Source organism: Chamaea fasciata, unplaced genomic scaffold (assembly GCF_029207755.1).
Source record: "Chamaea fasciata isolate MVZ Bird 193981 ecotype frontalis unplaced genomic scaffold, bChaFas1.0.hap1 SCAF_17, whole genome shotgun sequence".
NCBI classification, from domain to species: Eukaryota; Metazoa; Chordata; class Aves; order Passeriformes; family Sylviidae; genus Chamaea; species Chamaea fasciata.
In genome coordinates this window covers 6893719-6906524 of record NW_027094102.1, presented here as the reverse complement: position 1 = coordinate 6906524, position 12806 = coordinate 6893719, and the positions used below count along the sequence as shown (strand labels likewise).

Sequence of the window (12806 nt, the reverse complement as noted above, 5' to 3'; positions counted from 1 at the left end):
AGGAATCATCAGGGAAATTGAATCACAGATGAAGGAAAACAGTTGGAACTTGAAAGTCTCCCTTGAGTAGCAGGCTACGGAATTAGAAAAAAAAATAAATCAAAAAACAGGAAGCCAAACCCCAGGTTTTATTCTCTTTTTTCTTTCTGCAGGAAACTGGCATTGAAATATCATCCTGATAAAAACCCTGATAATCCAGAGGCAGCAGAAAAATTTAAAGAGATCAATAATGCCCACGCAATATTGACCGATGCCACAAAGCGGAACATTTACGATAAGTATGGGTCTCTGGGGCTCTATGTAGCAGAGCAGTTTGGTGAAGAAAATGTGAACACATACTTCGTGCTGTCCAGCTGGTGGGCAAAGGTAAATAAAAGGGCACAAGTGTTATTCTGGATTGGTATTGGAAACTCTTAGAGAGCTCCATTTGATAACTGTTCTTGGTTTTACCTTTGGAAATTGCTGAATTTCTGACATCGGGTTAATTAACCTTCTCTTACTGTGTTGTGATCTTGAGTTCAGAAGTGTTTTTCTAGGAACTTCCAGTGATACAGGTCTAATAAGCAAGACCTGGGTTAGTAATTGAAGTTCGGACTCTTCTAGTGGATGTAGAAGGGATGAGAATTTGGGGGGTGTTCTCTGGTAATATCTGGGCAGTAATTTTGCAGAATGAGTCCTGACTGTGAACTTGGGCTCACAGAAAATCTCCTTACATTTCATTGCATGGGTTCATTTTTCTACCCTTTGCCAGCATTACCTCCATGTCTTGATTCCCCTAAGGAAGACAATAATTATATCATCGTGCTGGTTTGCTATCCGTAAAATTATTTTTTTCAAACAATTGCACAGTGATCTATAGGAAGACTTTAATTTAGCCCATTGTCACTGTGATAAGCACCTGGCAGACCTGGCTTGGACCATGGAGACATCATGGAGCTGCTGTGCTCACATCCTGGGAGCATCAGTCCTCAGCCATGCCCACAGCCTTGGGCTGCTCCAAGTCCCTGCTGTAGGTACATCACGGCCTGTGCATCAGCTGGTACAGCTTAGTCTTTTCCAGGGTTATTTATGCAAGTTACAGCCTGTCCTCAACTGTTGTATCCCTGGATTTTAGTACAGATGTGCTTATTAGACCTGTACCTTCTTCCAGATGCAGCAAAATAGTCCACTTAACTTAAATTGTAGAAATTACTCAAGCAAACCAGGCTGGCAGCATTCACCTCAGTGTAAAATGTGGAGAACCATGGCCACTTTTGCACATAATTGGAGGTATTTCTCAGTGGTAAAGTACAAAGCTGTAGCTACTAAGTTCTGCCTCTGCACTGCTGTGGTTTTGCTCTCTGATTCTGTATCCAAGTCTCACAAACTCTGTGGTCATGGCACAGCCGACAGAGGTTATGACTATTTCTGTGTTTTCTGTCCTCTGCAGGCCTTGTTTGTGTTCTGTGGGCTCATCACAGGCTGCTACTGCTGCTGCTGTCTGTGCTGCTGCTGTAATTGTTGCTGTGGGAAGTGTAAACCGAAACCTCCTGAAGGCGAAGAGCAGGAATTCTACGTCTCTCCAGAGGACTTGGAGGCACAGTTGCAGTCAGATGAAAGGGGTAGGTGAAAACACTGTGAGCTGTCTAGGATGAATAGCAGTCCCTGCTGGAGTGCTCAGTGAGAAATCAGGTCCTGGGATGTGGATGATGAGCAGGGTATGTTTGTGCCACGAGTTACATGGGTGATGCTGACACCAGAGATAAAGTTGCTAAAAACACCCGGAGGGTCTTCACTGAACCAGCCTCAGGTGGCATCAGCTTCACAGCAGTCAGTGACCATCATTATGTTCCTTCCACATCCTGGGGCAACATATGGACCAGCCATGTAGGATTGCAGAAAGGGGCTCTTGTACCCAAAGGTTGGGGGTGTCAAGACAGCCTTAATTGCATCAGGGGTAGAGGAACTGCCATTACTACCCTTGTAGCTCTAATACAGTTTGTGAAGCTATTTCTGTAGGATTAAACCAATCATCGTAGAGCCTTGTGTATGCTCTGATGACATTTTTAATGGGCACTGCTGAATGGTGGGTGAGGATCAGATGCTTTTACAGGAAGAAGGAAATATAATAAACATTCCACATGTAGAGTTGAGGTGAATGCTGTTGTGTGCACACTGAAAATCAGGGAATTAATTAATATCATGCTCCTAAAGGAGTGTAAAATGGTTTTATCAGAGGGTTGTAGGGAGATGTGACTTGTGCTTACCAAAACCTACAGTGCTGTGTTTTTCTCTTGGTGTGCTAAGCCTTTTGTCTTCGCTTTTCAGAGGCCTCAGACGCACCTATTGTGATACAGCCAGCATCAGCCACAGAGACAACCCAGCTCACAGCTGACTCTCACCCCAGCTACCACACTGATGGATTTAATTAAGTTAAGGAAACACTGTCATTAGAATGGATTTAAAAAAAAAAAATACATGGCCAACTCAACACTAGAATCATGAACATTAGAAGTAGAGAACGGGGAGGGGGAGTAATTCTGCCACAGTAAGAAGGCAGCTTTCCAACCTGCCGAAAATATTTTGTAATCCCTTCAGCCTTTTGTCACCTTTCAGTGTCGTATCTCGACGATACGTGAAGTGCTGTAGCATGCAGTATTTAAAGCAGTTTAGCTACGGTCTTATTTGTTTCTTTTCTTTGTTTGTTTTTTTTTTTTTTCTTCTGTTTTGTTTTGGTTGTTTTTTTTTTTTTTTAGCATGTATGGAGTTATGTTAAATGTCTGTGGTGTAACGTATTGAGTTGTCACAATATCAGTGCGATGGAGACATTCTGCATTTTAAGCAGCAGTATTGGTCTAAAAATGAGATTTAGAAAGTGTCACAGAAGCCACAGTTCTTCTGTACAGCTGAGCTGTTGAAGACCTTTAGAAGTTGAGGATTTTCATTTGAGTGCAACAAACAAATTCTTTCATTCCTCCTTCTATTCCTTCATTATTATCTAAGCAAGTTTACAAAGCCAAGAACCAAAAAATGCCAGTCCTGTAGAGCTGGAGTCCTCTCTAATGCTGGTTTTCAGCTTAAATAAATCTACCTTGAAAAATAAAAAGGGAGAGTTGCCAATCTTTGAACAGTAAATTGAACAGCTCATTGTGTATGAGGCGATCTTCAGTGACAATGGAACCAAAACCAACTGGGAATGGGCTCCTGTGGTAGTGGCAGCGGGATTTAAACTCCAAGCACAATTCTGTTTTGATTTGAGTTCAGTTGTTTTCCTGTAATGCTAAAGACCAAATAGTGCAGCTTTGTTTCTGAATGCATGAGAATCTTAAAGTGAAACTGGTTAACTGGCTCTCACTGAGCAAATGAGTCAAATGCAGACAGTAGGCAACAGCAGAAATGTTTAAAAACAATTGGTGTTTAAAAATTTGTTCTGATAATTTGAGACTTTTAATAGGCAAATGGGGTATTATTACATGTCTTTTTTTAAAGCTTTTATAATACACTAACCCTTTAATTTTCTCATGAACATCTTTGTGGAGTACTTAAATGGATTTTTAAGAACAAACCACCTTTCTTTGTGTTTATATTGTATAATTTGCACATTGTTTTGCATTTAGATTTGTTTACACCAGTGTTTCTCTTTTCCTTGGAACAACTGTGTGGAAACCACTGAAAAGTTTCCTGTACTATTTTGAAACCAAATCAAGTCTGAATTTTGTTCTAGAAACTGTGGTTTACTGAGGTTTAACTGTTAAAAAGGCATTTTAGGCAGCTGCTGAATTGCTGGTGTATTTTGTTGTCAATAGTCCAGCTTTAGGTGATCCAGAGTCAGACCTAGAACAGCTCCAGACAACCCACACTTGGCACTTTCAGTGGGTAATTACGGCCTCCCTAATTTTGTTCATTACGGTTTTATATCACAATGCCTCTACTCCCCCTTATACCCCCATCTCCCTTATCTGTTTTTCCTCTCTGTGGAGGAGCTCTTGGCACCTTCCCCCTGATGCTGCTGTTCCCTCACCAGCTCCAGGTGGTGCTTTGGAGCAGGGTAAAGATCCATTGGTCTGCACAAAGACCACCAGGCAAGGGCAGGGACCCAGAGAACTATTCTGAATATATTTTCCTGCTGTGTTTGCATGAGCAACAAGGATGGAGCACGTGAATTCTGCCATGAAACCATGTTAAACGTGCTGGGTAGGAGAACATGTTCTCCCCACGGTCTCAGTGCTCAGTGAGAAGTGTTTGCACACCCAGACTTTGCTGTGGCTGTTGGTACAAGCACATATCTGCCTGCATGGGAGCTTGCTGCAGATCAGCATGATTTTAGTACCACATCTGGTCCCCAAAATTCCCTCAAAATCTGTTACTTTTAATGAATGGTTCAATTTCAGCAGCACACTCCTTAAGTCATTTCTTCTTTGCCCATAGTCCTTACAGACCTGAAATGTGGTGGTTTAGTGCAAGATACTTTTGACTTTCCTTGAATTGGATGGCCTTGAGGACATTTGTGTATGTATAATTTGGCTTGAGGTCCTTATTTAGTTAATGTCTTTCTTTGACCCCTTGGAACAAAAAGCCATTTTTAGGCTTAAACCCAAAATCATTTTGCCTGTCCCTGTAGATTTTGCCTGAAGTCTGTTCTTGGTGTAGAATTGCACTCTGGATTATGGTGGGGCATGTGCAGGCTTTGTCCTCTCCACGTTCACTGGTTAAAATTGCCTGTATCTACAAATTGTGTTCTTGGTTTAAAAAAAAAAAAAAAAAAAAAAAAAAAAAAAAAAAAAGTTTTATTGAGGTTTTTTGGCTTTGCAAATGAGCGTGACTAATTGGAGCAAGTCAGTGAATGAGGAGGGGGCTGTTCCCTGGGAAATGTTCCATTCCCTGTCCCTATGTTCATCTCAGTGGATAACACAGAGATGGTTGTTGAGTGTTGCTCTGCTGCAGAGCAGCTTTGCCTCCAGTGCTGGGGGCTGGTTGTCACTGTTAATTTGGAATAATACCCTTATTTCTTAACCTCTCTGGGCTGTTTCCACAGTAGTAGAGAGGCTGGTGGGAAGTTATGGCTCCTGGGAGGTGTGTGGCACACCTGGAGTCACTCCGCAGGCTCCTGACAAGGGAACTGAAATATGGGCAGCACATGAGGACCAGAGGCAGAACAGCTATCTGTGGGGAAAGATTACATCCAGGATAAGTTTGCAGTTTTAGTTCTTTGCTTAGCAAGGGATGAGTTTGGAGAGAGACTGCTTTCCTGTCGGTTCTGTCTGTGGGTGGTGTGCAAACAGGAAATTAGTCTGCTACGTGCCAGAGTGATGTTAGATGCTCCAAGGGAAACCGTTCCGAGATCTCAGTTACAGGGAATGATGGGAAAACATAATTCTAGAGGAATATTCATGTTTTTCGAAGCTGTTTCAAGTTTGCCCATGTTACTGCCTAATCTCTGAGTTTAGGATTGTTGTGTATTAGTGAAGTTCTTCTTGAATTATATAAGGAAGTGATTTAAACATTCCTTCTTTAAAGCCAAAACCGTGTCATGGCACATAAGTACATTAATGCCCACTTTTGCCCTCTTGGAGGAAAGGTACAAGAGTACCCCGGGCTCTAACACAAGTTGCACTTCATAATGGCCAAGTAGAATCGTAGCAAATGCAAAGTTCTATTGGGAATAATGGCTTAAAATCTGGTGGAGAAGCTCAGGCAGGAATTCTGAGCTTGAGCAAGGGGAGCTGCATCCCAGTGCTGCAGCCTGACCTGGCTTAGTGCTGAATGTTTCCCTCCAAAATCCAACCTGAGCACTGTCCATCTCTGTCCAGCGTGTTGCCAGAATTAAAACTTGAACTTGGATTTTATTTATTTATTTGTTTCTTTAAAGCTGTATCATTTGTACAAGTTGCCTGAGTCCTCCATTCCAGTTGTTCGGCCACCTCCACCCAGCTCCTCCAACCTCTCCAGCACTGATTTCCTTAGCACTTGTAGCTCCATTGGGGTGTATCCCATCTGGAGAGTTTGTGTTCAGGATACTTACTCATCCTTGTGTTGCATGGAGAGCCATTCCTAGCTCAGGTGAGGAGGGAAAGCTGCTGCCAAGAGTGCTCAGGTGCCAGCTGTCCTTCCTGGCACATGGAGCTGCTGGAAAAGGAGGTGCTGGATCTGTCCAGCCCATCCTCTCTAGGGATGGGAACATCCTGAACACACTGTACTGAAGGGGCATTGCACCCCTTAAATGCCAGTCTTATTTTGTTAGTGATTTTTGTAGGAAATTCTTAAATATTTATCTGTATATAAATTCATGTAAGACCTCAGTGGCGTCCCATAGGGTGTCGGTTTTTGCTGGTTCAATGCAGTGATATTTTAGAGCCATGTTCCCTTTTTAGTCTTCTTTTTAGATTTGTAATCTTTTTAAACTGCTTTAGATATTAGCACTCCTAGTGTTCTTAAAGTGGGATCCTCTTGGAGGCTTGGAGGGGCAGAACTGAGGAGGAGGGCTTGGGCATGGCACAGAAACACTCAATCCTGCAGCAGAGCTGCCGTCGGGGGAGTGCAGCTTCCTGTCAGCCTGTAAACACCTCACACAGGTGTAACCAGGGCAGGAGCCTGGCAGAAAGACTATTCCTGTCCCATCTGTGAGGCAGTTTAGTGGTGTGGGGGGACACCAGTGCACTCTGAGGGGTTCCAGAGCATTTGTACCACGCACGCTCCTTGAGAGAGGCACCTGCTTCTCTCAACTTCTTTGTGCCCTTCCTCTGGTGCCCTTTGATCTTTTTGCCAGTTCTGGATAATTTAGGCAATTCATGCTGCAGGTTTTTTTGTACCCAGTGCACCTGTATCTTGGCATCATGTTTAACAGGTCACTCTGGCAGGGTGGTCAGGGCGTTTTGCTGCCCCCACCTTGTGTCAGTAATTCCAAATGGTGTTTAAATGCATTAGTCTTGGAGCACAGAACCGTAACCCCCCAGTTATAGTTTGTAGTGTCAGGTCAATATAAACACATGCTTCAGCATCTGGTGCTGCTTCTCTGTATTCTAGTGGAGATCTTCTAGTTTGTAGTGTCTCATTGCACCAACAGCTGCTTAAAATCTCTCGAAAGAATCGTAGCCAGTGGCTCACCAGGTGGCAGGAAATTTGTCGGTGTTCAGCTCCCGCCAGATCCATGGTCCCCTCCACGAGCTGCCTTTGGAGGCTTTCTGGGACTGTCTGGGACTCAGCAAGACTGCACTTCCCGTGTTCTTCCAGGAGGACGCTTCCTTTACGAGGAGAAGCCGCGGGAGGGAAGCTGGCTGTCTGATGTTTGCACAAGCCAAATGCCACAAATCTGGAAGACGAACTTTCATTATGCCAATGTTACATGCACAGTTCATTTTGGTGTTAAAAGGATAGATGCTGGGAATTTCTGGTGGTTATATATATATATATGTATGTATATGTATAGAGGAAGCTCTTATATAAACTGGCTGTTCATTCCCGAGTGCCATTGTCTTCTCTGCTCCCTCTCCCAGCCCTGTGGGTGTTCTCTTGCAGTCTGTGAGCGGTTGCTTGTCAAACCATTCCAAAAATTGAACAATCTACTTGAATTCCATGAGCTGCCCCTTGTCCCAGCTCCTCAGGCTGGAACGGGGCTCTGCCTGCCCCAGCTTTCCTTAGGGGAGAAGGGGGACCCAGAGAGGGCACAGGGGCAGCTCTGGAGTGACAGGAACTTGTGCAGCTGGCATGTGGGGTGTTCAGATGTGGTTAATGTGCTCATCACTGAAGCTGTGATAGAACGCATAGATTTGGGTTTTTCCCCTAGTTTTCACCACATTGGACTCCCTGGAGTGGGGCTGGGTGAGCTCACAGAGCAAGGTCCACCCCGTGCTCAGGGCGTGGGCTGCAGCATCACGTGTGTGTATGTATGTATATATGCACATATGTATATATTTATACAACAGGTGTGCACCTTGGGTTTTTCTTTGGTGGTAAAAAGTGAGATTTGGCTCCAAGTAGTGCTCTGAACTCAGCCAGACAGGGGGAAGGTGTGAGTTTTGTGTGGCCACAATTGTGCTTCTTTGCTCTCAGCTGCAGGAAAACCCAAACCCGACCTGTGGGGTTGAGGGACTGGTGAGGACATTGTGAGGGAGCCTGTTGTATAAGTAAATGGGTCCTAGGAGTGGGAGAAGCAGCTCCTGCTCAGGGAGTTCCCACATGAGCAGCGTGGTGTTTGCACGGCCGGGCGCTGTCCCTCCCTTGCAGGTTGGTTCCATAAGGACTTGGAGTTACTGAAATTCCTACACCTGAAGCTGGCAGTGATCCATATGAAGGCACAATGGCTGTGGCTGATGCACATGTGAGTCCCACCGTGTCCCCTCTAGCCATGCTGGATAGAGTCACCACCACCCTCCTCCTCAGGCTGTTCTGCCAGGGGCTGTTCCTGACACAGCACACCAGGGGTTCCTGCTTCACGGCAGAAATGGGGGAATATTGGGGAGATTTTTACTGCTGACACTGCTGAAGTTCTGTTTGTGACCATCACGGTTGATGAACTCCAAGTTTGCTGATTCCAAACGCGCTGTTTCCTCGCTGGATGCTGAGCTGATCGCTGTCATTCCTTCCTCCCTCTCATCCCACCGTTGCCTGCCTTGCTGGGGCGGGGTGTGGATGGGTCGGTTGGTGTCACTGCTGACATCCCAGGCGGTTTATGTTCATTTTGCATGTGAGCAAGGCCCTGAACTGTGTAATTCCTCGTGGGGTTTGGTTTCCTGGCCCCTTTATGGAGCCAGAGGGAGCTGAGGATGCCGGGAGAGACGCGCCTGCATTTGTACTGCACTTCAACTCGGGCAGGGGTGGAGGAGAGGGGGAGCCCATCTTTAAAAAAGAAAAAAAAAGTAAAAAAACCAAACCAAACTCACCACAATCGAAGTATAAATGCATCTGAGAAGCAATTATAATATAGACATATATCTATTTTGTTATGTTACTAAAGGACCATACTTTGAGTTGTCTGTAAGTAGACGTGGCTGTCTGAACTTTGTGGATTGTAACACTCGATACTACTGAGCTCCTGTACATACCCGCGGCGACGGCAGAAAGAATTATTTTCTGTTTTAGCATGGTAATTTGTGTCTTGTATGTCCGAATATAAACTAAAATAAAGATTGCTAAGTTATCGGAAACCACTGTTGTAAAATAAATGTTTTCAATGCAGAAATGCCCATCAGGTTTTTCTTTCTTTATTTGCACGCTGGAACTCAGCAGAGCAGGGAGGGGCTGTGGGACAGGGTCGGGCTGGCTGGGAAGTGGGAGGTGGGAGAGGTCACCCATCCCTGGGATGGGCACTGGGTGCAGGATCCCTGGGGCAAGAACTTCAGCCACTCCCCTGTTGCCCTCCTGCACCCACCGTGGGGTGTGGGCTGGTTTTGAGCCTTAAAGTCCAAAGATCTTCATGTGAGCCTGGACCCTGGCAGGTATTTGGGGTGTAAATGCAGGTTAGAGTTGTTGGTGGGGTGGGTATTGTATGCAGGGCTGAGGGAGGCAACAGAGGCTGGCTCTGCAGTAAAAATACCTTTTTCTGGAGAAACTCAGGTTATTGACACTGGGTTTGCTCCTGGTGTTGCTGGTGAAGAGAACAAAGATGGGTGGAAGATGTGCTGAAGGTGCTATGAGATTGATCCAAGCCAAGGTGGGGACCAAGGCAGGACAAATCTGTCCTGCCCCCAGGCCCATGGTGACTGTGGGGCTGTCCCTGCTGCAGCCACCAGCGACAGTTGTGACCCTGGGATCGTTCATTTTGGAAAGGTGAGTTCCGCATTTGATGGAGGTGGGCACAAAATTGTATTTTAACTTGGGGTTGTCGGGTTGGACAGGGCTTTGAGCAACCTGATCTAGAGGGAGGTGTCCCTGCCCAGGAAAGGCAGGAGTGGGGTGCAGGGTCAGGCCAGATTGGGTTCAAAGCTGAGACCAAGCTCAACTCGGGCACGTGCTCCTCACCACTTCCCTGCACTCCTGTCTTGGCACGGTCTGATCTTTACTGGGATTTCTGTCCCAACCCCACAAGTCTCTGCTCCCTCACTGTGCCCTCTCTGATGTCCCCAGGGTGCCAGAGGTCCTGTCCAGCCCTATGCCCACCCCAGTCAGTCACCCAAGGCTGGGATGGGTTGGCCGAGCTGACCTGGGGGAAGGATGTTGACCCCTTCCCTGATCTGCAGAGTGCAGGCCCCTGGGACAATTTTCTTCCTTCCACCACGACTGTCAGTGCCTAGGAGCCTTCCCAAACCCAGTTCAGCCCCATCAAGCCTGGCAGTGGACTGTGCACACCTTGGGGTGGTTATAGCTGCTCCGAGCTCGGGGCTGTGATTGCAGGAGGGGGATTGAGGTGAGGGGTGCTCAATACCCCAGAGAGGACACAGCCTGGGGAGGGAGGGGACCTCTGGGGGGGCTGCAATGCTCTTGCTGCCAATGTTACACGGATGCTTATCTTCCTCCAAGAACCGGCAAGCTCAGGTGTCACTAAACCTTGTCCCAAATCTCCAGCTGTGACACAAAAAAGTGCAGACTTGCTGCAAAGTTGGGAAGCAGCAGCCTTTGGAGCCATTCAATGGGATACTGGAGAAGCCCTGGTTGGGTCTCAGGGTGCAGCTTCCAGCCGGGGTGGCACTACCTGCGTCATTCAGAGCTCTTTATGCAGATGTTTTTCACGCAAGAAAGCATCTGGGATTGCTCCGGTGTTTTTGGGGTGACCTGGTTCGGGTCCACAAGTTTATGACAGTGGGGAAGCATAAGAGCACAGCAGCAGGGCAGGTACGACTGTGACTTTAATGCACAACAGTGACATGCGGGACGCAGTGACAGGAACACTGCCAGGCAAGGTGGGGACTCCCTGGGCACGGCTGCAGCCCACAGCATCCCCCCCGTTCTCCGCTCTGCCGTGGTGTCTTGTTACAGGGTCGGTCTCCTTCATTCCCCCACCTCCAACGACCCTCCCTCATTTCCCTATACTCTGCAGCAAGAGCTTATTGCTGAGCGCCTTCTGGGCCAGTCTCTCCTCCCGGGACATTTCCAGGAATTCGCGCAGGAGGTGGAAGGTGAGATCCAACGAGTTGGGTTTTCCGTCTCGCCTCTTGCCGGTTTGCAGCGCCCGCCGGGCTCGGGCCGGGGTGGGCTCTGCCCCATGGAACTGGCACAGTCTTTGGGACAGGGGATCGGCGGCGGGGACCGGGGGTCTCGGGGCTCCCATCCAGGGCTCCCAGGTGAGTTGGGGCGCCAGGGTCAGCCTGCGGGACGGACCCCGCGGCCACTGCAGCGGGGAGCAGGTCTCCGAGGGCAGGAAGAGCAGGACGAGGACGGAGGCAGCTGAAATCATCCTGACCCGCATCGCAGCCACTCCGGGGCCAGAAGCCTGCAAGAGCAGCCCCCCCCCACCCCGGACCCCCACATCCCCCCCGCTGCGGTCAGGGGTCACTCGAGGGGCTTCACCCCTTTGGGGACCCCCACCCCAGGGATGAAATTCCCTGGGGATGAAGCCCCCCGGGACGGGATCCCCCACCCCCGCCGATGGGAATCCCACCCCCCATCCCTGGGACAGGACCCTTCTGAGGACAGGAAGTCCTGCGGGCTGGGATCTCCCACCCGGGGACGCGACGCCCCTTCTCCCGGGATGGGACCCCCCCCGGGCATGGGACACCCTCGGCAGCCAGGACGGGACCCCCCAGCACCTGGGACCCCCTGCGAGGGGACACCCGCCCCACCCGGGGATAGGACCCTCCTCTCGCCGGGACCGGACGCCGCCGGGCTCGGGAACCCCCTCCTTGTGCCGGGGCTCCCGGGGGGTGGTGGGGGCCGTCCCGGTCCCCGTGCGCGTCTCACCGCTCTCGGGCGCTCCGCTGGCTCCGCTCCTCCCGCTGGACGCGCCGCTCCGCGCCCCGCGCTATATAGGGGCGGTGGGAGCCACGTGATGGGAGCGGGGCAGGGATCTGTCCGCGGTGCTGAACGGGGGGAGACTCGGGGGGACCGGGGGGTGGGAGGGGACAGCCTGGGGAGCACGGCGGGGGGGAGAGCCCGGGGGAACACGGGGCTGTGTGGAGTGGGGGAGAGTCTGGGAGAGGGACACGGATTCGTGGGCATGTGAGTCCGGTGGGTACATGGGGTGGGGTGGGACGAGTGTTTTGGGGGCCCTGGGGATGTGTGGGGCGTGCAGTGGTGTGTGTGCCGGCGGGCACAAATGTCTTGAGGGGCGCTTCTCTCTGTGTTGCGGGTTTGGGGGTTCGAGAGGTGGGGGGAGCTGGGAGGGTGGGAGATGTGTGTGTGAGTTCATGAGTGTGCCCGACAGACCCTCTGTGTGTGACTGGGTGCCTGGGGGTGCAGCAGGAGCCGTCAGCCAAGCCCTACACTCCTGCATTACTCCGGGTGGTGTTTCCTGGCACCTGGGCCCTGGACATTCTCATCGAGCCCCCCGATTCTCTCGGGGCCAGGTGTGCCCATGGCAGAGGCGCACGCCGGGGCACACACTCGTGTGCAGGCTCGGGCCTGAACTGTGCCGCGTTTCGCGGCGCTGGGAAAGTTTTCTCGATGGCTCCTTTGGCAGTTTGGTGAACGCAACCACGGCTGCTTCCCGGCTCCTCCCAGTGCTCCCTCTCCTGCGATCACACAGATGAAAACTTCACTGCAGAAGCAAAATGCGCCTTTCCCTGCCTACCTGCAGGAGCCTCCATTGCCTGGCCCTCAGAGCTCAGCAATTACTTCCTTCACCTTGCAGAAGCACTGCTGTCTCTAAAATTAAAATTCCCTCCTGAGGAACACACTAAAGAGAAAGGGAAGAAACAAACCAGCCCAGGGGCAAGAACCCCTCCCATCCTCCATGG

General features: G+C 49.5%; 2 protein-coding genes across 3 annotated transcripts in view; one reads left to right on the top strand and one right to left on the bottom strand.

The window, feature by feature from the left end:
- The window catches only part of DNAJC5 (DnaJ heat shock protein family (Hsp40) member C5), a 31121-nt gene extending 21964 nt beyond the window's left edge, over window positions 1–9157 (top strand). For both annotated transcript variants that reach the window (XM_066199283.1, XM_066199284.1), the window contains exons 4-6: window positions 153–366; window positions 1430–1601; window positions 2308–9157. In XM_066199283.1, coding sequence (XP_066055380.1) covers window positions 153–366; window positions 1430–1601; window positions 2308–2411 — 490 coding nt within the window. In that variant the 3' untranslated portion in view covers window positions 2412–9157. The remainder of the gene's footprint in view (window positions 1–152; window positions 367–1429; window positions 1602–2307) is intronic.
- A 1585-nt stretch (window positions 9158–10742) lies between these two features.
- LOC136298280 (corticoliberin-like) lies at window positions 10743–11827 on the bottom strand. Its single transcript, XM_066198917.1, has 2 exons — window positions 11812–11827; window positions 10743–11344 (listed from the first exon to the last, which is right to left on the bottom strand). The coding sequence occupies exon 2, from the start codon at window positions 11318–11320 to the stop codon at window positions 10931–10933; it is 390 nt and encodes a 129-aa protein (XP_066055014.1). The 5' UTR covers window positions 11321–11344; window positions 11812–11827; the 3' UTR covers window positions 10743–10930.
- Between the last annotated feature and the right edge of the window lie 979 nt (window positions 11828–12806).

Bases quoted from the DNA above. Each gene is read 5' to 3' on its own strand.
- LOC136298280 (XM_066198917.1), bottom strand. From the start codon at position 11,320: ATGCGGGTCAGGATGATTTCAGCTGCCTCCGTCCTCGTCCTGCTCTTC.